The sequence below is a fragment of the Chiloscyllium punctatum genome, chromosome 41 (assembly GCF_047496795.1).
Source record: "Chiloscyllium punctatum isolate Juve2018m chromosome 41, sChiPun1.3, whole genome shotgun sequence".
NCBI classification, from domain to species: Eukaryota; Metazoa; Chordata; class Chondrichthyes; order Orectolobiformes; family Hemiscylliidae; genus Chiloscyllium; species Chiloscyllium punctatum.
The window spans coordinates 51,835,178-51,858,789 of NC_092779.1; the positions used below are offsets into that span (position 1 = coordinate 51,835,178).

At 42.2% G+C, this 23,612-nt stretch overlaps 1 protein-coding gene across 2 annotated transcripts in view; it reads left to right on the plus strand.

The window, feature by feature from the left end:
- cdkal1 (CDK5 regulatory subunit associated protein 1-like 1) overlaps positions 1-23,612 on the plus strand; it is a 600,053-nt gene that overhangs the window by 262,142 nt on the left and 314,299 nt on the right. For both annotated transcript variants that reach the window (XM_072560914.1, XM_072560913.1), the window contains exon 9: positions 2,525-2,691. In XM_072560914.1, the coding sequence (XP_072417015.1) occupies positions 2,525-2,691 (167 nt within the window). The remainder of the gene's footprint in view (positions 1-2,524; positions 2,692-23,612) is intronic.

Consider the following 23,612-nt stretch of genomic DNA (forward strand, 5'->3'; position numbering starts at 1 on the left):
TGTGAGAGAGAGAAGGTAGTTGTGTATGTTTGTGTGTGTCAAAGGGGGTGGTTATGTGTGTGTATGATACAGGGGGAGGTTGTGTGTGGTGTGTGTGTGTGTGTGTGTGTGTGTGTATGAGAGAGAGAGGGAGAGAGAGGAGGTGGTTTTGTGTATGAGAGGGAGGGGGTTGGTTGTGTGTGTGAGAGGCGGGTGTGTATGTCTATGAGAGAGAGAGGGCTGGGGGTGTGTGTGTGTGAGGGAGAGGGGGTGTGTGTCTTTGTGAGAGAGCGAGAGGGGGATGTTTTGTGTGTGTGGGAGAGAGAAGAGGGGGTTGTGTTTGTGAGGGGGGGATTGTGTGTGAATGGTTTGAGAGTGCGTTTGGGAGAGAACTAGAGAGGGGATTATGCATATGTGTGTGGGGGTGAGATGGAATGGGGATTTTGTGTGTGTGAGACAGCCATAGAGAGGGGATTGTGCGTGTGAGACAGAATAGAGAGGGGATTGTGTGTTTGCGCACATGAGAGAGAGAGCTATATGTGTGAGACACAGATGGAGAGGGGATTGAGTGTGTGTGTGTGTGCGCGCGCGAGACAGAGAGGGAGGGCAATGTGTGTGTGTGGCAGATGAAGAGGGGATTGTGTTTGTGTATGTGACAGAGAGACGAAGAGGGGGATAGTGCATGCGTGTGTGAGACAGAGAGGGCAATGTGTGTGAGAGCGGGGGGATTGTGTGTGTGTATGTGTGAGACAGATGGAGAGGGGATAGTGTGTTTGTGTGTGTGATGGAGAGATAGAGGGGATTGTGTGTGTGTGTGACAGAAAGATAGAGTATTGTGTGTGAGAGACAGAGAGGGGATTGTGTGTGTGATAGAGATAGAGAGGGATTGTGCTTTTGTGTGTTTGACAGAGAGATAGAGGGATTGTGTGTGTGCATGACAGAGACAGAGAGGGGTTTGTGTGTGCTTGTGAAACAGAGATAGAGAGGGCATATGTGTGTGTGTGTGTGTGATTGAGAGACAGGGGATTATGTGTGTGACAGAGAGATAGGGAGGGGATTGTGTGTGAGACAGATAGGGAGGGGATTGTCTGTGTGTGTGTATATGTGTGACAGATAGGGAGGGGATTGTGTTTGTGTTTGTATGCATGAAAGGGAGGAGGGACTGTGTGTGAGAGGGGAGGGTGCAGGTGTTTGGGTGTGGAATTGAGAGGGGTGTGTATATGGATTTGAAAGAGGGGGATTTTTGTGTGGATTTGAGAGAGGGTGTGTGTTTGTCTTTTTGAAAGTGTGGGTGTGCGCGCATTTGAGAGAGGGAATGTGTGTGTGCGCGCATTTGCAAGAGAAGGGGGCATGTATGCCCATTTGCACGAGTGGAGGTATGTGTGTGCGTTTGCAAGAGAATTTGTGTGGGCGTATTTTTGAGTGTGTGTGTGTGTGTGTGTGTGTGTGTAGCAAACTGCCGAACCTTCAGGACAATCGACCATAATGCCACACAGACCTGACCTGGCAACCTCTGCAGAAGATATTTGATCATCTACATGGATACTACCATCACACATGGGTACACCACCCTCTACGTACACAGCAGTACTGGTGACTCAGTCAGTGTTGCCTGTCTTATACGATGTAGGCAAGGTTGCCCTGAAGCATGGTACCTTTGTGAGACCTTGCAGACACTTGCAGATAACGGATGAGTGGACACCACACAACAAGTGACAATGCAAAATCACTGAGCAGTGGCTGATAGCTAAATTCCCTACCCATGAGGACGGTCTCAAGTGTGATTTTGGGTTCATGTCACACTACGGGTAACCTGCCAGACTATATACTCCCAGACACTGACTCTCTCACACAGACTCTCGTGCGCACAATTCTACAGACCCTCTCCCATACACAGGCACACTCTCTCAAATACACATGTGCGCACACACTCTTTCATGCACATACACATACTCTCTCTCATGTGCACACACACGCGCTCATGCGTGTACACACAGATGCACGCACACACGCTGGGGGGAATTATTTCATTCACGATTCGTTCCTGTCAAAAAAATTGAAACCAGACCTCTGCTTAAAACATAGAATTTTGTCGCACTCGTACAGTGCATTGTCTAACCTGAGATATCACCTCTTGCATGTTGATAAAACCTTTAATTATCTCAGGGCAAAGACTTGAAAGGAATCTCGATTTTGAATTTTAATCAGCATTCTATCTACAAACTCATTAAAAGATTCAACAAGGGCAACTAGATTTAAAATTGTTAACTTGTTGCTTATAAATACTGTGTCTTAGACATCCCTGTCATGCCATTCCTGAGGAAGAAGTGGAGCTCTGGAAGCTTGCAATTTCAAATAAACCTGTTGGACTATAACCTGGAGTCGTTTGATTTTTGACCTTATCCACACCAGTCCAACTCTGGCATCTCCACATCAAGTGCACCGAGGTGATAGATATCAACAAATACTAAATTACACTTTTGTTGATGAATATAGAAAGCAGAGTGCTTAAGATTTTACAATTTTTTTCCTTCTGTCCCCTCAGAAGGTGTCTGTGAAATATGGCTGACTAGTGAAGACACAGGGGCATATGGAAGAGACATTGGGACAGACCTTCCAACACTGCTTTGGAAACTGGTGGAAGTAATTCCTGAGGGAGCAATGCTGAGGCTTGGTATGACCAATCCTCCATATATTTTAGAACATCTGGAGGTAAGGAAAGTTGTTGTTAGTAGCCTTAGAATACCCTTTAAGTTGACCTGCAAAAAATGTAAGTCTTTGTTTTATTCTAATGCAGCACAACACTCAGCTTTGCAGAATCTCAAGTTGAAGTTAAGTAATGTAGTTTTCCCATGATGGTGCATATTGTCATGTGCAGCATGAGTGCAAAATACATCCATAAGCTATAAAAACGAGCAACAGGCTGATAAATGCATAGCCTGGAGCCGGTGGTCTGCAGACTAAATTGTTCTCATTTTTAAATGAAAAACAACCTCTGTTGTTTTATTTGTGGTAAGTCTCTAGCAGAAAGTTTCTTGATTACTTTTTGTAACCTGTATTACCATTGTCTCCCCCTTAGGTTGCACCCAACTTCTAGTTGAGTTCCTTTCTGATCGACTTTTCTAGCATGTCTTCTGTATAAATGAGCCATTTCAGGGTTGGCCTTTCCTGAGTTTAGTGACTAAGTCCTTTTGTTTTCACAGACTTGTCATCTTTCTTTCATGTTGCTGTTGTGCAGGAAGCAGATTTTAACCTGTGCTAACATTCCTATTAACAGAGAACATGAACTCTCTTTTCAATTTGATTAAATTGAGCCCATCCCAACAATGGTTACAGCGTTAAAGGAGCATTTAAGAATAAAAATGCAGCGGAATATTTTTCATTACTATATGTAATATTCAGTACTGTTGTTTGTGCATTTCTCTTCTTCTCGTGGAAAGCAAAATTGCTAGCATATTCATCTTCAGTTGCTAATGTAAGAAATGATTTATGTTTTTCTAACAGTTTTTTTTAAAAAAACTAGCATGAGCTTAAATCACTATACACTTTTTAGATTCACTTTTGAAGCCAGAGGAAAATATACCTGTTATAATCTGACTTTCATGTTGAAATTTTGAAATATCTCAAAATACCTCTCATTTTTAGCACAGAACATTGAATTGGACCTGGCGTTTTCTGTATGTACAGTGTTTTACAACATAAAACGGTCTTATCTAATTTCCCTCCCCTGCCAGTTCCCAAAGCATTTATCGCACTTTTCAAAGCAACCAACTAATTTTATTTTGAACTAATTCTTAGACTCTGAGTAAACAATGATTTCAGATAAATGTTTTCATTTTGTGAGGAACTGTTTTCTAAAAATTTTGGTTTAATTTGATAATCGTTCAAGGGACAATGATATAAGTATCTTTGTTAGGTTCCACTGTAATGGATAGAATCAGCAATGCTGCTCCTTTGAAAAATGTGGCATTCTATCTCAGAGTTTTGTTAGAAAGTCCAGCTATGAGTCAGTTGCTACAGCTTGCATTCCTTAAGTGTATACTTGCAGTTTATATTGACAATATAACTTTTTCATTGTTGTGGTTCTGTTCGCCGAGCTGGGAATTTGTCTTGCAAACGTTTCGTCCCCTGTCTAGGTGACATCCTCAGTGCTTGGGAGCCTCCTGTGAAGTGCTGCTGTGCTGTTTTCTCCGGTATTTATAGTGGCCTGTCTCTGCCGCTTCCGGTTGTCAGTTCGAGCTGTCCACTGCAGTGGCCGGTATATTGGGTTCAGGTCGATGTGTTTGTTGATTGAGTCTGTGGATGAGTGCCATGACAACCGGAAGCTGCAGAGACAGGCCACTATAAATACCGGAGAAAACAGCACAGAAGCGCTTCACAGGAGGCTCCCAAGCACTGAGGATGTCACCTAGACAGGGGACGAAACGTTTGCAAGACAAATTCCCAGCTCGGCGAACAGAACCACAACAACGAGCACCCGAGCTACAAATCTTCTACCAAACTTTGAATAACTTTTTCATGTTCTGTTTTGGTTTGGTTGCCGAAGACAACACATCACTGAATAATATACACGAGGAGGGAATGCGGGAACCAATGGATTCCTTAATCCGTGGGATGCCAATGTGTGGTACCCAATTGGAATTATTGCTTCCTTGAATTTTGTTGGGTTAGAGGTTCGGAAAGGACTGCCGTTGGCACTGTTACCTATTAATGGGTTAATCCTCAATTAGATAATTGAGGTGAATGGAGATATGGGAAAATTAATGAAAACACAAATTTGACCTTTATATGTAGCTGTCATAAAAGCAGAGGCGTATTTATTCTGAATGTGCAACTGAAACATACTGTGCACTTAATATTTTTCTACTCTTCACATAGGATATTTCCTAAAATGCAAAGAATGATTGACACAGATTATCAAAAAGACCTTATCAGTTTATGTCGCTCCAGCTTCCATAAACCATCAACTAATTTAACTAATTGTAAAAATAGTTTTTTTATTCTTTCCACCACCACCTTGCCCTTTCAAATAAATCATTGTTAACACTTAGTACAGTGAAATTTGTAACCAATAAATGTTAGTATGTTCCAGTCACAAATATCTGACTCTTAGAATAGATATTTCAACATTTGAGTTCTACTCGTACTTGACAGGGACACTGAAACCCTATTCGTTTTGCCATCTTTTACTCTGGTATAAAATTGTCACTGCAGTCATAACGATGATATTGATCACAGGGCATCCCACTGCTGCTGTGGTTTCCATTCTTCACATACAGAACAACCCTTGATAAAATTCATATCGGAAGTTTAGTTTGGAACTTTGCTACTCTGCCTTTACCATATATTCATTCTGCTCTTTGAACTGGTAATATTCAGCTTTACAAAGTAGCTTCACAGCAGAATCTGCCTGACGAAGTTTATTTCTGTCAGTGCTGCACCAGGATACGTGCAAGGGAACTTAATGGGTGCAGAAGATCAACAGTTGGATTGTATTTTATGCTTCTGGTAGGACTGAAACCTCGAACCTTTTATGGTTTGTAGACTTGAGAAGAGTTGAAAGTTTCAATTATACTGAACTGCCTCTCTTTCAAAAAGGTAATCAATTATATTTCTGCCACTGCTTAAGAATGTACTGTAACCCATCTTGTGGCTTGATGGAGGTTGATGCTATCATTGATTCCCTTCTGTTCCACCAATCAGATTTCTAGGCCACATCTATATATCATAATTTGCATGTGTTGAGGTAGGAATGGAGCAAGTTATCTCATTCCTGTTGACTTTGGGCCTATGAAATCCAGTTTAGGGTGTAGATACTGTGTTAAAGGTTGCCAATTAAGTTTTTTCATGGTCATGGGTTATAGAGTAGAAGTAAATGCAGCCTGAGTTGTGTTGTGATAGTATTGACTTCCTTTTAAGATATGGAAGGAGGGTTCATTGAAATGTAACTTTGTAATAAAGAGAACTCGGTCATTAAATCATTAACCTTGTAAACATTAACCTGTAGTCTGAAAAGAATGCAGAGGTCATGTCTTAGCAATTAGAATTTTTCGAAGAGTTAACCAAATGTGTAGGTGAGGACAATACATTTGATATAGTCTACTTGGAAAACTTTTGATAAAGTCTTGCTTGGGAGACTGATAGCAAAGGTAAGAGCCCATGAGATCCAAGGCAATATGGCAAATTGGATACAAAATTGGCTGAGTGACAGGAAGCAGAGGGTGATGGTTGAGTGTGCCTTTTTATAACTGGAAGCCTGTGTCCAGTGGGGTTCTGCAGGGATTGGGGTTCAGGCCCTGCAGCTTCTGGTATATATAAATAATTTACTCTTGATGAAGGAGGGTTAATCAGTAAATTCATGGATTATGCGAAAATTGGTAAACAGTGAGGAGGATAGCCTTAGATTACAGGAGGTTATAGTTGAGCTAATCTATGGCAAATGGAATTCAATCCAGATATTTGCAAGGTAATGCACTTGTGCAGCACAGATCAGGTAAAGGAATACATGATGAACAGTAGGATCCTGAGAAACATGAGGATCCTGTTTGTCTACCAGCCCCTTCAGGGAATAGGACAGGTAGATAAAGTAGTTCAAGTGGCAAAAAAACCAAAGAACTATGGATGCTGGAAATCAGGACAAAAACAGAAATTGCTTGAAAAACTCAGCAGGCCTGGCAGCATCTGTGGAGAGAAATCAGAGTTAATGTTTCGGGTCTGGTGACCCCCCTCCACAACATCTGTAGGCATATGGGATACTTTCCTTGGTGATCTGAGGCACAGAGTTTAAGAGCAGGCAATATATGCTGGCAATATATAAAAAGATGGTTAGAACACAGCCAGAGTATTGTGTGCTGTTCTGGCATCCACGTTATTAGGAGCAATTTGATTGCATTGGCGAGGATGTGGAGGAGATCTACCAGAATGTTGCCTAAGCTGGAGAGCTTTAGTTGTGAAGAGCAATTGAGCAGGTTGTTTTCCTTGAAACAGAGAAGACTGAGGGAGGGGGCACGATTGAAATGGAAAAAATTATGAGGTGAATGAAGAGGGTAGACAGCAAGAAATATATCCCCTTGGTGGAGGGATCAGTGACCAGAGGCATAGATTTAAGATAAGGAGCAGGAGACTTCGAGGGGAAGTGAGGATTTTTTTTTCACCTAGAGGGAGGTGGGAATCTGGAAGTCAGTACCTGTAAGGGTGGTAGAGGCAGAAATCTCCTTATATTTAAGTACTATTTAGATATATACTTGCAATGCCATGGTATACAAAACCATCAGCCAAGTGATGGAAACAGTAATTAGAATAGTTCGGTAGTTGTTTTTGACTGGTGAAGATTCAATGGATTGAAGGACCTTTAATTGTACTCTAGATCTCTATGACTGCAATAATGGTTGACTGGATCTGGTTCTGTTATCTTGACTGAAGTTGTCTATCAATCTTCAGACTTCCTTTTTTTATGTACTAATCCAATAGGAATTTCCTCTCATTAACACTTACTAGATAAACCTGTGCATGATCATACTGAACTCTTTCGAGCTTATGAGCATTTCAAAGTAAATCTTGCCCAATTTTTGATTGACTGTCAAAGAGAATGTCACTTCCTACTCACTCCTGAGTCATTCTTTAACATACCAATCACTTTGTTAGGTCAAAAAGACCAAAGAATGCAGATGCTGGAAAACAAAGTCAGAAATTTCTGGAAAGAGCAGATCTGGCAGCACCTGTTCTGAAGAAAGATCAATGAACCCAAAACATCCGCTTTATCTCCATAAAGCCTTGTGGACCTGCTGAATTTTTCCAGCAATTTCTGACTTTGTTAGGTCATTGTTTTGTAACAGCTTGTGCCTCTTAGCTTACCAACACCTCAGATCTTTAATAGGATAACATGGCCCCAGTGAATAATTTAAGAAACTGCTTAAACTACTACTGAGTAATTTGATTCTTTCCAGAAGTCCCAGTCAGTACATCTAAGTAGATTAGATTAGATTACTTACAATGTGGAAACAGGCCCTTCGGCCCAACAAGTCCACACCGCCCCGCCGAAGCGCAACCCACCCATACCCCTCCATCTACCCCTTACCTAACACTACGGGCAATTTAGCATGGCCAATTCACCTGCCCTGCACATCTTTGGACTGTGGGAGGAAACCGGAGCACCTGGAGGAAACCCACGCAGACACGGGGAGAATGTGCAAACTCCACACAGTCAGTCGCCTGATGCGGGAATTGAACCCGGGTCTCTGGCGCTGTGGGGCAGCAGTGCTAACCACTGTGCCACCGTGCCGCCCAAATCCTTTAATGAAGAATCATATGTTACTCCATAATTATTGTTGTTACCTAAAGCAAATTAAAGCTGAAAATAACCATACAAAACTCATGAGTAAATCTGTTACATGCTTAAAGTTTCAATGCTAAACCATTTATACACAGCTGTAAAATCTTTAAACATTTTTAAGGCAGAAGTGAAAAAATTCTTGATAAACAAGGAGATGAAAAGTCATCAGCAGTAGGATTAGTAGATTAGCTATGATTTTGTTAAATTGTGGACCAGGCTTGAGGGGCTGAATGCCTATTCCTGCTCCTTGTGTTAGATCTCTCACAGATTTTATCAATTTTGGTTTGGAACTGAGAACTGTGAACTAATGATGAGTTCTGGACTGTGGATAATGGATTGTGTTTCAAAAAGAAAATAGACTAAACAAGCTTTTGTTTATTTGTGAAGCCAGGCTATGGATGTTAATTGTAGGTTGGCTCCTGATCAAAAGGTTTCATAGATGCTTCATTATTGGGGAGAACACTGTTTAAATATGTAGCCGACGCTGTTAACAAGGTCAGTACACTGCAATTGATTCTAGCAAGTCTGGGAAAGGCCTTATGCTCAATTAGATGGCAGATGTTGAATAGTGATTGGGATCTCATGGAGGAGATGATCAGTTTGTCAAGGAGGATTTAGAGTTTGAACTGGGTTTTGGACTGCATTTACTGTGGGGGGGGAAAAAAAAAGTCAAGTTGTTGATGTTACAACCTGACGATTTGAAAGCTCCTTGCCTAACCCACCAAGAGCAGCTCCTGAAAGCTCAGAGAATTGAAAACAATGTAAGTATTATTGCTTTTATATGGGTGAACTGTGAAAATGATCCTGATCAACATCTTCAGGAAACCAATCAAGAAACCATCATCAATGCCTATGAGTGACACATTGTAAAAAACAATTATCTGGCCATTTTGTTATTTTCTTTTATTTATTCTTTGTGTTTGTCTTTTGTGTGAATGGAGCTGAAAACCAAGGTTTTTGTGTTTAAAACATAGACCAATTAGATTATTTTGTTTAATTCTTGCTCTGCTAAAGTTACTATTGCTCTGCTAATAAATTGCTAGGTCCTTTGTTTAAGATACAAACAGTGTCTGAAATTGACCATTTGTGTAGTCTGGAATTGATTTTTCAAAAGTCGGGTTAGGAACCATTGGGGTCAATGTTGAGGGTAGTTGAACATTTTAGTTTTATTGTACTGCAAAAAGAGAGGTAAAAAAGGCTATTTGGTTCAACTGTCTGTCTCAATGCCACAATAGTTCTTTGTATGTAAAAATCTACTTAGTCGGAATAGTGATACTCATGTGTTGTAAGTACAAATATATGTTTTGAAAATTGTTATGTATCTTGTATTCTGATTGAAAGATTAACACACAGAGTTAGAGGGAGTGAAAATGTTTTACAGCACAGAAAGAGGCCATTTAGCCTATTGTATCTGTACCAGTCATCAAACATCCATATATTCCAACCCCAATTTTCTAGCACTTGGCCCATAGTCTTTCATGCTATGGCATTTCAAATGTTCATCGAAATAGTTCTTAAATGTCTTCAGGCAGTGAGTTCCAGGTATCTTATGGATAAAGTATTTGTCCTCAAATCCCTTCTAAACCTCCTGCTTCTTAATTTGTAAATGAACCCCCTGGTTATTGACCTCTTCTTCGAGGAAATATTTCTTTCTATCTAGCCTAATCAGATCTGCTATCAGCCTTTACTGCCCTAAGGAAAATAACCCCAGTCTCTCTGGTCTGTTCTCATACCTCAATCACTCCACCTCAGGCAATATCCTGGTGAATCTCTTCTGCAACCTTTCTTGTGCAATCATATCCCTTCTATAATGTGGCAACCAGAACTGCACATAGCACTCCAGCTTTGACCTATCTAATATTGCACATCGCCCCATCATAACCTCCTTGCTCTGAAATTCAGTACCTTGACAAATAAAGACAAGTATCCCAAATGTGTACTTAACCACCTTATTGACCTGTCCTACTGCCTTTAAGAATCTATGAACACGCACACACACCGATTTACTCAAATAAATTAATTATGTTGTCCCTGTCATCAACCAAATGAAATTAAATGCTAGAATAGTAATATCCATCCAATTAATATTAGACTAAAATGTGAGAATTACATTTCTTTGAAGCTTGTCCTTCATAGAAGTTGATCATTCTGTATTTTATTGATCTCACCATTTTCTATGCTTTTCTTGTAACAGCTATATCATTAAAGTATGATGGAAGCAGTTACAGGTTAGTCAATTACAGTCACATCCTCAAGAAGATGAATGTCGCATACATTTTGTGTGCTGACTAATTGTTCATAAAGTGCAAGCAGTTTTCTTTGCAGTGGATCTCCTGGGATTATGGGTACATTATTAGCTTAATGTACCATTCTAAAATAAAACTAGCAAAACAATTTTATTGAGAAATTACAGTGTGAACTACATCTAACACATTTTCCTTGCAAGCAGAGAATTGCTTTAAAGCCTTATTGTGATATATCAAGTCTGCAATAGTCTTCCAAGGTTTAGCCTTCACTGGAGAAGTTGTAAAAAGGATTTCCAAAAAAGATGCCAAATTTTAGCTATTATCAGGCAACATTGAACTGGTTGAATGTCTTTTCTTTGGATGAAAGAAGACTTGATAGAGACCTTTAAAATTAGCAAGGACTTGTTGGGGGAAAAGCCAGAATTATGGGCCATCAATACAGAATAATCTAATACTTCTAATGAGAATTTCTGGAGCAGCTGGTTTGCTCAGGGACTGGTGAGAAATTGAAACACTTTCATATTAAAACACTTTGCAGGGGAGGCAATTGTCTAATGGTATTTGTCACTGGACTGTTATAGAGCCATAGATATATACAGCACAGAAACAGACCCTTTGGTCCAACTTGTCCATGCCGACCAGATATCCTAAATAAATCTAGTCCCATTTGCCAGCATTTGGCCCATATACCTTAAAACATTTGCTATTCATATACCCATCCAGATGTCCTTGAAAATGTTGTAATTGTACCAACCTCCACCATTTCCTCTGGCAGCTCATTCCGTACATACACCACTTTCTGCGTGAAAAGGCTGCCCCTTAGATCCCTTTTAAATCTTGCCTCTCACCTTAAATCTATGCCTTCTAGTTTTGTACTCCCCCACCCCAGAGAAAAGACCTTCCCTGTTTACCCTATCCATGCCCTTCATGATTTTATAAATCTCTGTAAGGCCACCCCTCAGTGTCTGACACTCCAAGGAAAATAGCCTGAGCATATTCAGCCTCTCCCTACGGCTCAAACCATCCAACTCTGGCAACATCCTTCTAAATCTTTTCTGAAACCTTTCAAGTTTCACACCATCCTCCCTATAGGAGCGAAACCAGAATTAGAACATAGGAAAGTACAGCACAGAGCAGGCCCTTTGGCCCATGATGTTGTGCCAAGGATTAATCCTAATTGTAAAATAAAATAACCTACGCACCCCTCAATTCACTGCTGTCCATGTGCATGTCCAGCAGTCACTTAAATGAACCTAATGACTTTGCTTCCACCACCGCCACCACTGGCAATGCATTCCATGCATTCACAACTCTCTGCGTAAAGAACCTACCTCTGACGTCCCCTCTATACCTTTCTCCCAATATCTTAAAACTCTGATCCCTTGTGCCAGTCAATTCTGCACTGGGGAATGGTCTCTGACTATTGACTCTATCCATGCCCCTCATTACCTTGTATACCTCGATCAGGTCACTTCTCTTTCTTCTTCTCTCCAGAGAGAAAAGTCTGAACTTTGTCAACATCTTTTCATAAGGCAAGCCCTCCAGTCCAGGCAGCATCCTGGTAAACCTTCTTTGCACCCTCTCCAAAGCCTCTGTCTTTCCGATAGTAGGGCGAGCAGAACTGGACACAATATTCCAAGTGTGGTCTCACCAGGGACTTGTAGAGCTGCAGCCAAACCTCGTGGCTCTTAAACTTGATCCCCCTGTTAACAAAAGCCAAAATACCCTATGTTTTGTTAACAACCCTATCCACTTGGGTGGCAAGTTTGAGGGATCTATATACTTGATCGCCAAGATCCCTCTGTTCCTCCACACTGCCCAAGAATCCTGTCTTTAATCCTATATTCAGCATTCGAGTTCGACCTTCCAAAATTCATCACTTTGCATTTATCCAGGTTGAACTCCATCTGCCATTTCTCAGCCCAGCTCTGCATCCTGTCTAGGTCGCGCTGCAGCCTGCAGTAGCCCTCAGTGCTATGAATGGCACCTCCAACCTTTCTGTCATCTGCAAATTTACCAACCCGCCCCTCACCCTCCTCATCCAAGTCATTATAAAAACTACAAGGAGCAGAGGCCCAAGAACAGAGCCCTGCGGTCACTCAACACTGACCTCCAGGCAGAATACTTTCCAGCTACAACCACTCTCTGTCTTCTGTCAGCCAACTAATTCTGAATCCAGACAGCCAAGTCTCTCTGTGTTCCATATTTCCTGACTTTATGAATGAGCCTACCATGGGGAACATTATGAAATGCCTTGCTGAAGTCCGTATACACCACATCCACTGCTTGACCTTCACCGATCTGTCTTGTCACCTCCTCAAAGAACTCAATAAGATTTGTGAGGCAGTACCTGCCCATCACAAAGCCATGCTGACTGCTTTTAATCACGCTATGCTTTTCCAAATAATCATAAATCCTATCCCTCCGAATTCTTTCCAAAATCTGCTGACTACAGATGTAAGACTGACTGGTCTGTAATTGCCAGGGATTTCCCTATTACCTTTCTTTGAAAGAGGGACAACATTCGCCTCTCTCCAATCCTCCGGTACGACTCCTGTGGAGAGTGAGGGAGCAAAGGTCTTTGCCAGTAGCTTACCAACTCCTTTCTCACTTCCCAGAGCAACCTAGGAAAAATCTGGTCTGGCCCTGGGGACTTATCAATCTTAATGTTTGCCAAAATTTCAAGCACATCAACTGAATCAGTCTTGATCTGGTCAAGTTTGTATCCCAGCTCCTCAAAGTTCTCATTTACAACAAGGTCTCTTAGTGAAAAGCAAAGCAAAAAAACTCATTTAGGGCTTCCCCAATCTGTTCAGATTCCACGTGCAAGTTGCCTATGTTATCCCTGATCGGCCGTACCTTCTCCCTGATCATTCTCTTATTCCTCACGTATGAGTAAAATGCCTTTGGGTTCTCCCTAATCCTTCCTGCCAAGCCTTTTTCATGCCCCCTCCTGGCTTTCCTCAGTCCATTTCTGAGCTCCTTTGTAGCAAGCCTGTAATCCTCTAAAGCTGTGCTAGATTCTTGCTTCCTCCACCTTATGTAAGCTGCCTTCTTCCTTTTGATGAGAAGCTCCTCTGTTCTCGTCATCCAATGCTCCTTAACTTACCCCTTTTTACCTGTCTCAGAGGAACAAATTTGTGCATCACTCGCAACAACTGCTCCTGAAACAGTCTGCACATGTCTGCTGTGCCTTTTCTGTGGAACAATTGCTCCCAATCTCTACTTCGCAACTCCTGTCTGATAGTGTCATAATTTCCTTTTTTCCAATTAAATATCTTCCCTTGGTAACTGCTCCTTTCCCTCTCCAAGGCTATGTATGGTAAATGTGAGGCAGTTGTGGTCACTGTCACCAAAGTGTTCTCCCACCATGAGATCTGACACCTGTCTTGGCTCATTGCTGAGCACCAAATCCAAAATGGCCTCTCCAATTGTCGGCCTGTCTACATACTGAGTAAGGAAACCCTCCTGAACACACCTGACAAAAACGGCTCCATCCAAACCATCTGCACTGAGGAAGTTACAGTTGATAGTGGGAAAGTTGAAATCACCCATGACAACATCTCTGCTACATCTGCATTTTTCCAAAATCTGCCTGCCTATGAGTTCTTCAGTCTCTCTAGTACTATTCGCAGGTCTGCAGAAAACTGCCAGTGAGGTGGCTGCTCCCTTGCTGTTCCTAACTTCCACCCATACTGACTCAGTCGACGAACCTTCCTCAACAACCTTCTTTTCTGTAGCTGTGATGCACTCTCTGATTAGCAATGCTACATCCCCTCCTCTTTTTCCACCCTTCCTGTTCTTTTTAAATGTTCTAAACCCTGAAACATCTGGCAACCAGCCCTGCCCCTGTGTAATCCATGTCTCCGTTATGGCCACAACATTGTAGCCCCAAGTACTGAACTATGCTCCAAGTTCATCACTCCTATTTCTGACACTCCTTGCGGTAAAGCAGATACACTTTAACCGACCCCTTTGTTTTATCACATGAGAAACCTTCCCAATAAATTCACTACATCCGGTCACTACCCATCTACAACTGCCCCCACCACCCCCCCCCCCTCCCCTCAGATATGTAGCTTTGATTGCCACCCCCTCACCAAACTAGTTTAAGCCTCCCAAACCACACAAGCAAATCTCCCACCCAGTACATTTTGCGTCCCTCCAGTTCAGGAGCAACCTGTCCTTCATGTACAGGTCCCACCATCCCCAGAACGCACCCCAATGGTCTAGTTTACTGAAGCCCTCCCTCCTGCACCAGCCTCGCAGCCACGTGTTAAGTTGCATTCGCTGACTGTTCCTCATCTCACTACCTCGTGGTACATTAAGCAAACCCAAGATCACTACTCTACTCGTCCTGCTCTTCAGCTTCCAACCTAGCTTTCTGTGGACACTTTTCAGATCCTTAATCCCTTTCCTGGCAATATCATTGTTGCCAATATATGCCACGATTTCAGGTTGCTCATTCTCCCCCTTCAGAATCCTACAAACCCGGTCGGCGACGTCCCGCACCAGGGAGGCAACATATTTTCCACGAGTCCCGTTCCTGACCACAAAATCTCCTGTCAGTCCGTCTAACTATTGAGTCCCCTACCACTAGCGCTTTTCTATTCTCCCCCCTTTCCCTCTAAGCCTCAGTGCCAGAGACCTGACAACTATGGCTCCCCCCCGGTAGGCTATTCCCACCAGCAGTATCCAAAATGGTTTACTTATTGCTGAGGGGAACGACCACAAGGGAACCCTGTCCTATCTGTTGGTTCCCTTTCCTCCCCTTGACTGTAACCCAGCTGTCCTTACACTGTGTCTGAGAAGTGACCACCTCCCTGTACATCCTTTTGATTTCTCCCTCAGCCTCCCAGATGAGTTCAGCCGAAGTTCATCCAGCTCTAGTTCCCTAACTCAGTTTTTGAGGAGCTGAAGTTAGGTGCTCTCACCCACTTAAAAACTTCCCAGCAGCCCTCGTTTCTCTCTGCCCTCTCTTCTCGCCGCTCTGTTCAAAAAATTTATTTTTTATTCACCTTCCCAGCAGTCCTCTGCTCCTCCTTCGCACCTTTTGACAAATTACATGCAGTAATCCAAAAGTGGCATAACCAATATTCTGTACAGCCACAGTATGAACTCCTAACTCGTGTACTCAATGCGCTGACCAATAAATGCAAACATACCCAACGTTGTCTTCACTGACCTATCTACCTGTGACTCCACTTTCAAGGAACTATAAATCTACACTCCTTGGTCTCTTTGTTCAGTAACACTCCCCAGGACCTTTTCATTAAGTGTGAAAATCCTGCGCAGATTTACCTTTCCAAAATGCATCACCTCACATTTACCTAAATTAAACTCCATATACCACTGCTTATCCCTTTGTACTCTGAGATAACTTTCTTCGCTGTCCACTACGCCTTCAATTTTGATGTAATCTGCAAACTTACTCACCATACCGCCAATGTTCACATCCAAATAATTTATATAAATGACTGAAAGCTGTGGAACCAACACCAATCCTTGTGGCACACCACTGGTCACAGGTGTCCAGTCTGAAAAATAACCCTCCACCACCATCCTCTGTCTTCGACGTTCAAGCTAATTTTGTATCCAAATGGTTAGTTCGCCCCATATTCCATGTGATCTAACCTTGCTAACCAGTCTCCCCTGAGGAGCCTTGTCGAATGCCTTACTGAAGTCCAGGTAGATTATATCCATCACTCTGCCCTCATCAAACCTGTTTGAAAAACTCAAATTCATGAGACATGATTTCCCACACACAAAGCCATGTTGAGTATTCCTAATCAGTCTTTACCTTTCCAAATACATGTAAATCCTGTCCTTCAGGATTCCCTCCAACAATTTGCCAAGGTCAGGTTGTGACTGAGGGGACTGTATAGAAGGAGGTGTCAGCGAGTTGGTGTGTAGCCTCTACGAGGTGGAGGTGAGTGCGCCAAACTACCACAGTGCCTCCCTTATTTGCTGGTTTGATGGTGAGGTTGGGGTTGAAGCGGAGGGTTGCATGTTGCAAGGTTGGAGTGGGTAAGGAGGGATGGAGAGATTGAGGTGGTTGAAGTTCCGACGTCAGTTGAAAATGAAGAGGCCATGGAGGGTCAGAGGCCTGGACGAGGTGTCCAGGAAGATGGAATTTATTGGAGTTGGGAGATGAGGTCTTCGGAAAGTTGATGGTATTCGCATGCCTACTTCTTAGAGTGCTCCTGGTCCTCACATTCCACCCCACTAATCTCCAAATCCAGTGCATCCTCCTCTTCCTCCTTTTCCTGCAGTCTGACCCCACCACCAAAATGATATTTCCCTCTCCATGCCTGTTCACTTTCCGCAGGAACTTTTCCCACCTCAACACCTTGTGAGGTCCACACTTAGCACCAACCTTTCTTCCACTTTTCCCTGCGGCGGCAGGAAGTGCAAAACCTGCCTTCAAACCTTTCTTACCTCTTTCCAAGGCCTCAAAGAATCATTGCAAGTCCGGCAGAGATTCGTCTGCATTTCCTCTAACCTGATTTATTGAATCCGTTGCTCCCGATGTGGTCTCCTCTACATCAAAGTGACCAAGCTCAAACTCATGGACTGCTTCAGGGAACATCTCTATGGTCCTTACACTCCAATCAACCCTAACGTCCGGTTGCCAACCATTTCAACTCCCCCTCCCACTCCCACTCCCCCGAAGGCATGTCTATCCTGGGCTTTTTCTGCCATCAAAATAAGGCCACTGGAGGAAGAGCACCTTATCTTCCACTCAGGAACTTAACATAGAATTCACCAGCTTTCAAATCTCCCCACCCATTCCCTCATCCCAGATCCAGCCCTTCCTTTCTGCTCTTCCCCCTTGATTTGACCAACCTGTCCACCTTTCCCAGACCAATCACTATCATCCCATCCACTTGTTGCCATACTGCCTACCTTTCCCAGCCCCACCCCCTCCCTCTATTTATTTCTCAGCCCCCAACCTGTCCTGTTTTTCTGATGCTCTTTGACCTGCTGTTCTTTTTCCAACTCCACACTTTATTGCCATGCTGACTGCCCCTAATTAGGCCATGCGCTTCCAAATGCGCATAAATCCTATTCCTAAGAATTCTCTCCAGTGGTTACCGAACCACCGGCATGAATTCACTGGTTTATAGTTTCCTGGATTATCACTCTTTCCCTTCTTGAACAGAGAAACAACATTTGCTACTCAACAGTCCTCTGGGACCTCTCGGGTGGCTAGTGAGATTATAAAGATCTTGGTGAAGGCCCCAGTAATCTCTTCTCCTGACCCCCTCAATAACCTGCGTTGGATACCATCGGGCCTTGGAGACTTATCCAGTTTAATGTTCTTCAAGAGATCTTCTCACCATAACCCTTAATTCCTTTATGTTCTAAAAATTGTCTATCTTAGTCTTAAATATGTTTATTGAAGAAGATTCAACCACTTCACTGGGTAGGGAATTCCATAGATTCACAATCTTCTGGATGAAGAAATTCCTTCTCAATTCAGTCTTAAATCTGCTCCCCCTAATTTTGAGGATCTGCCCTAGTTTCGCCTGCCAGTGGAAACATTCTCTCTACTTCTGTCTTATCTATTCCTTTCATAATTTTACGTGTTTCTATAAAATCTCTCCTCATTCTTCTAAATTTCAATGAATATAATCCAGTCTACTCAGTCTACCCTCATAAGCCTATCCCCTCAACTCTGGAATCAACCTAGTGAACCTCCTCTGCACCCCCTTTCATGCCAAGTACAACCTTTCTCAACTAAAATGACCAAAACTGCATGCAGCACTCCAGATGTAGCCTTGCTAGCAGCCAATACAGTAAAAACATAACCTCTCTGCTTTTAAACTCAATTCATTTCACAATGAAGGACAAAATTTGCCTTCTTAATTACCTGTCACACCTGCAGACCAACTCTGTGATTCATGCACAAGCTCACCCAGCACGCCCTGCACAGCAGTGTGTTGCAATTTTTTACCTTTCAAGTAATAGTCCTTTTTACTGTTGTTCTTACCAAAATATGACTTCACATTTAGCAACATTGTACTCCATCTGCCATTACTTTTTCCACTCACTTAAACTCTGTCCCTTTGCAAAGTTTTACAGTCCTCTGCACACTTGTTCTACCACTCATCTTAATGTTATCCGCAAACTTTGACACACTACATGTGGTCCCCAACTCCAATTGTGGTCCCAACACTGATCCTCGAGACACGTCACCAGTCACTGATTGCCAGCCAGAATAGCACTCATTTATTCTCATTCTTTGCTTCCTGTTGGTTACCCATTCCTCTATCCATATTAATACATTGCCCATAACGCCTTGCATCTTTATCTTATGCAGCAGCCTTTTGGAAAGCACCAATTAAATGCGTTTTGGAAATCTAGATACGTCACATCTATTGGGTCCCCAATGTCCACCATGTTCATAATGTTTTCATAGAATTCCAAAACACTAGTTAAACATGACCTGCCCTTCATGAACCAATGCTGCGCCTGCCAAATGGGACAATTTCTATCTAGATGCCTTGCTATTTCTTCCTTGACAATAGACTCAAGCATTTTCCCTCCTACAGAAGTTAAGCTAACTGGTCAATAATTCCCCATCTTTTGTCTACCTCCCTCTTTAAACAGTGGTGTCACATTTGCTGTTTTCCAATCTGCTGGTATTGCCCCAGAGCCAGTGAATTTTGGAAAATTGCATTTGCTATTTCTCCTGCCAACTCTTTTAGCAACCTGGGATGCATTCCATCAGGGCCAGGAGACATGTCTACCTTTAAGTCCATTAGCTTGCCCAACACAAAGTCTTTCGTAATAATAATTGTTTCCAGGTCCTCACCTACCTTTGTTTCTTTGTCAATTACTGACATGTTATTCATGTCCTTGGGATTCTCTTTAACCCACATGCCAAGTCATTTCATGGCCCCTTCTTGCTCTCCTAATTCCCTGCTTGAATTTTTTTCTGCTTTCTTTACGTTCCTCATGGGCCCTGTCCAATTTTAACTACTAAAACCTTACATATGCTTTTTTTTCCCTTTTGACTAAATTCACAACCTTCCTCATTATCCAAGGATCTGTTACGTTGCCACCCTTGTCCTTCCTCCTTACTGGATCATGCTGGTGCTGAACACTCATCAGCAGGACTTTAGGCAATTTCATATGTCAAATGTGGACTTGCAAGATAATAGCTCTCCCAATTAACAATCCTAGCTCCTGCCTAATACTGACAGAATTTGCCCTACCCTAATTTAGTACCTTCTCCACAAGGTCCTCACTTATGCTTATTCATAGCTATCATAAAGCTTAAGGAGTTGTGATCACGTCTGAGGTGGCATGGTGGCTAAGTGGCTAGCACTGCAACCTCACAGTCCCAGGAACCCAGGTTCAATCCCCATCTCGGGTATGTCTCTGTGTGGATTTTGCACATTCTCACCATGTCCACATGTGTTTCCTCCCACAGTCCAAAGATTTGTAGGTTGAGTGAATTGGCCATTGGAAATCCACATTTACAGGGAGTGTGAAGGTGTGGATCTGGGTAGGTTGCTCTTCAGAGGGTCGGTGTGAACCCAGACCAAATGGCCTGCTTCCACACTATAGGGATTCTAGGACATCTAGTAACTGAGGGTAGCAGCACAAACTGAGATGGCACAGTGTAATTCATTACAAAAGACCCAATGTTCAACCCTTCATCTCTGTTAATTTAGCTTGTCTGGATGGAGTAGTAGTTGAAAAGTAGTTAGAAGTTAGTTGGGGTTGAAAAGTAAATGAGCTGTTCCTGGCTTCTGTTCAGTAAATATTTCTGGCAATTGTTTGTGCATAGATTATGATAATCTCCATAGATATGTAGCCAGTTGACCCCCACTCTAAATGCTTCTGTATACCAGTTGGCCATATTGATAAGATAGTCGAAAAGTGTGGCACTGTAAAAGCACAGCAGGTCAGGCAGCATTTGAGGAGAAGGTGAATCGAAGTTTCTCTATATTGATAAGATAGTAAAAATCTATTGACATTTGCATGTTATCAAAAATTAGGATCTTCATGAGAGATAAAGATAAATCACCAAAGTCCTACCAGACCATAGGGCTGCTCTCTTAATAGAAAGAGAGATAACTGCTGGTGGTTTGTCCTGAGGGTCACCATGTTTAAGGCAAGAGGAGAGGTTGAGAAGGAGAGTAATTCATGGCAATCTCAGCTGGTGAAGGTGTTGAATCCGCATTGTTGACATCACACTGTATGACAAATCAGCTGTCCAGCCACTTGAGTGAACCAACCCTCCTGTCATGATAGAAAGTAAAGGGGATAGGATTAATAAGCTGGCAGCAATACAGCAAGTCTCTAAGGAGGAAAATTAATTTTCTTTTAAAATTAGGTTTGGCTATAATGTATAATTTAAACATTGGGACTATTGCATGCAGGCAGCAAATTCAAATCTTATGATTTGTTTCAAAAGAAAATGTAGTTCTACGTCCATTTATTCAGTTGGGTCTTTCCTTAGCTGATAGAATAATTCCATTGAGTAGTTTTTAGGACTTTTACATTGATTAATTCTAGCATATAGGCTCACAGTCATATTTACATCACATAGGTGTAAAGGCTTGTCTCACTATTTCACTGTATTTTTAATTGTGGATTGAAATAGGAAAACAATGTTTTTAAACCATAGATTGCTGATGCATTACTGCATGTTTCGAGAACAGGTAACTTGACAATCGTTGAAAGCACCATTTATACAACTGCTTTTTCAAGCAGTAGTTCTTGCGTAGTTTGCAGAAAAGTTAGAGCCAAGTGATGCGTACAAAGGGAGCTTTGATGGGCAGCAAGTAGCTGTTTGGTCTGTGGACTTATGCCCAGTTGTCAATGACAAAGGCCACTGTGATGAGTTCTCAGGTAGCTGAATGGGTCAGGATAATAAACAAGATACTGTAGTGAGAAACCTTGAAATCCCTCCAATTCAGGAGCTCTCTCTGCAGTAAAAGCATGTAAAGCCAGGGGATAATTAGTTTATCTTTCCTTCACCTTCATCAGGTGCTGTAATGAATAAGTTGAGTCCTTTTTTTAAGTGTGAACTTGCCACCAGTGGCTCTTGCAAATCAGTGAAAGCATCTAGAGATGGAAAACAGAGAAGCAACATTCTGATCAGCATAGGAATCATCTCTCGTCCTGTCAATAGAGACCTGAATTGCGTTCCCAGTTTACTCACCGTCTATTATACTCATGTGATTTTCCCATGTATACATGTATGTATGAATGTAAAAGAGTTTATAACTTGATGAGTATTTTAACTATTAGAGTTATATGCTGATGGTTCATAACTGTTTTTCTGTAACTAGAGTCTAATTATTTGTGATAAATAGTAATTCTTGTTAAGAAGAGAAGCTTAAGCCATACTTCCTGTCAACCTGGATCTGAAAATCAGGAAAATTAGAGAACTTTCCATACTTCTGTAAAAACTTTTAACTTTTGTGATGACTTTTAGAATAGCAGGGCTTAATTTCCACAGGCTGCCCAGTGAGGCATAATAAAGGCCAAACAACTAAAGGCAGCTTTCTATGTTTGAAGCTGTTATTGGTGCATTTATAAGTAGTGCTATAGTTAATCCAGTACTGGTTGTTGCAGTGATGTGCTTAGCTGGTCAATCTTTAAATATCGAAAACCTCAGTGAATTACCTGCTTTTTCACCATATCTTCACTATTTCCACAGTAACCAGGCCTAGAAAGTTCTAGCTGTGCATTCAGACTCACTTGTAATCAATATTTTTTTCACTAGTACATTGTGGCGGAGATGAATGACAGCCACTATCTCTCTCATTCCATTGTGGATAGGAGGGAAGAAGTATAAAATTCATGGAAGCATAATCAAGCATAAAGCATGATTTGAGGGATGCTAGCATAAATTTGTGCAGAATTTCATTGTTTACATTGTGAAATAATGTGCTACACTGGCCTAAGGCTACACAAGCTACAAGAATACTACTAATGGCTCTTTAAATGAATTGTGAGTTTGTCAACCAAGGACATGGGTGATGTTTACCTCTTACCGTGAATACTACTTGAAAATAGAAATAATTAATGAATGAAAGTTGTAAACCTCAGTTACTGTGTAGGGGTCAGTTTCAGTTGCTGAAGGGTGGTGCAAGGGGATCTTCCGTTGCTGAGCGGTAGAGCTTTGCTGAGTAATAGGGAATCTTCAGTTGTTAGGAGTGAGGTATGAGAGACTTAGTGCTTAGCCAGGTGGGTGAGTAAGGTGGGAACAGGTGTTGAATGATGATGAAAAGACAGAGGTTCTCTATAAGCCAAACACCTACCCCTTAACAGTTTGATTGCAACAGCAGGCCTCAGAGGGCAGTCCAATTGGTTATGCCCATCAATAGAAAGCTATAGAAGATTTAAAGGGGTCTCACAACTGGCAGAAGTCATTTCAAACTCCCTGACAGCTATTGCTGCTGGAAGTTTGGAGCCACAAAATCAAACGTTGTGACTCCATCGTGGGTTGCAATCCACTGTTTCAGAAGCTCAGTCGTAGAAGGGATATATTGATCGCAGAAGGAGTGCAGTTAGTTTTTTTTTCATTCATTTGGAGGATATGTGTGTTGCTGGCTGGTCAGCATTTATTGCCGTCCCTAGTTGACCTTGAGAAGGTGGTGGTGACCTGCCTTCTTGAACCGCTGCTGTCCACCTGCTATAGGTTGACCCACAATGCTGTTAGAGAGGAAATTCCAGGAACAGTGGTGAGTGGCTTGGACGGGAACTTGAAGATGGTCATGTTCCCATGTATCTGCTGCCCTTGTCCTTCTAGATGGAAGTTTGGAAAATGCTGTCTGAGGATCTTAAGTGATTTCTGCAGTGCATCTTGTACATCGTATAAACTGTTACTACTGAGCATCAGTGGTGGAGGAAGTGGATGCTTGTGGGTATAGTGCAGTCAAGCAGGCTGTTTTGTCCTGAATGGTGTCAAGCTTCTTGAATGGTTTTGGAGTTGCACCCATCCTGTCAAATGGGAAGTATTCCAGCATACTGCTGACTTGCCTTGTAGATGATGGACAGGCTTTGGGGGTCAGGAGATGAGTTACTCACTG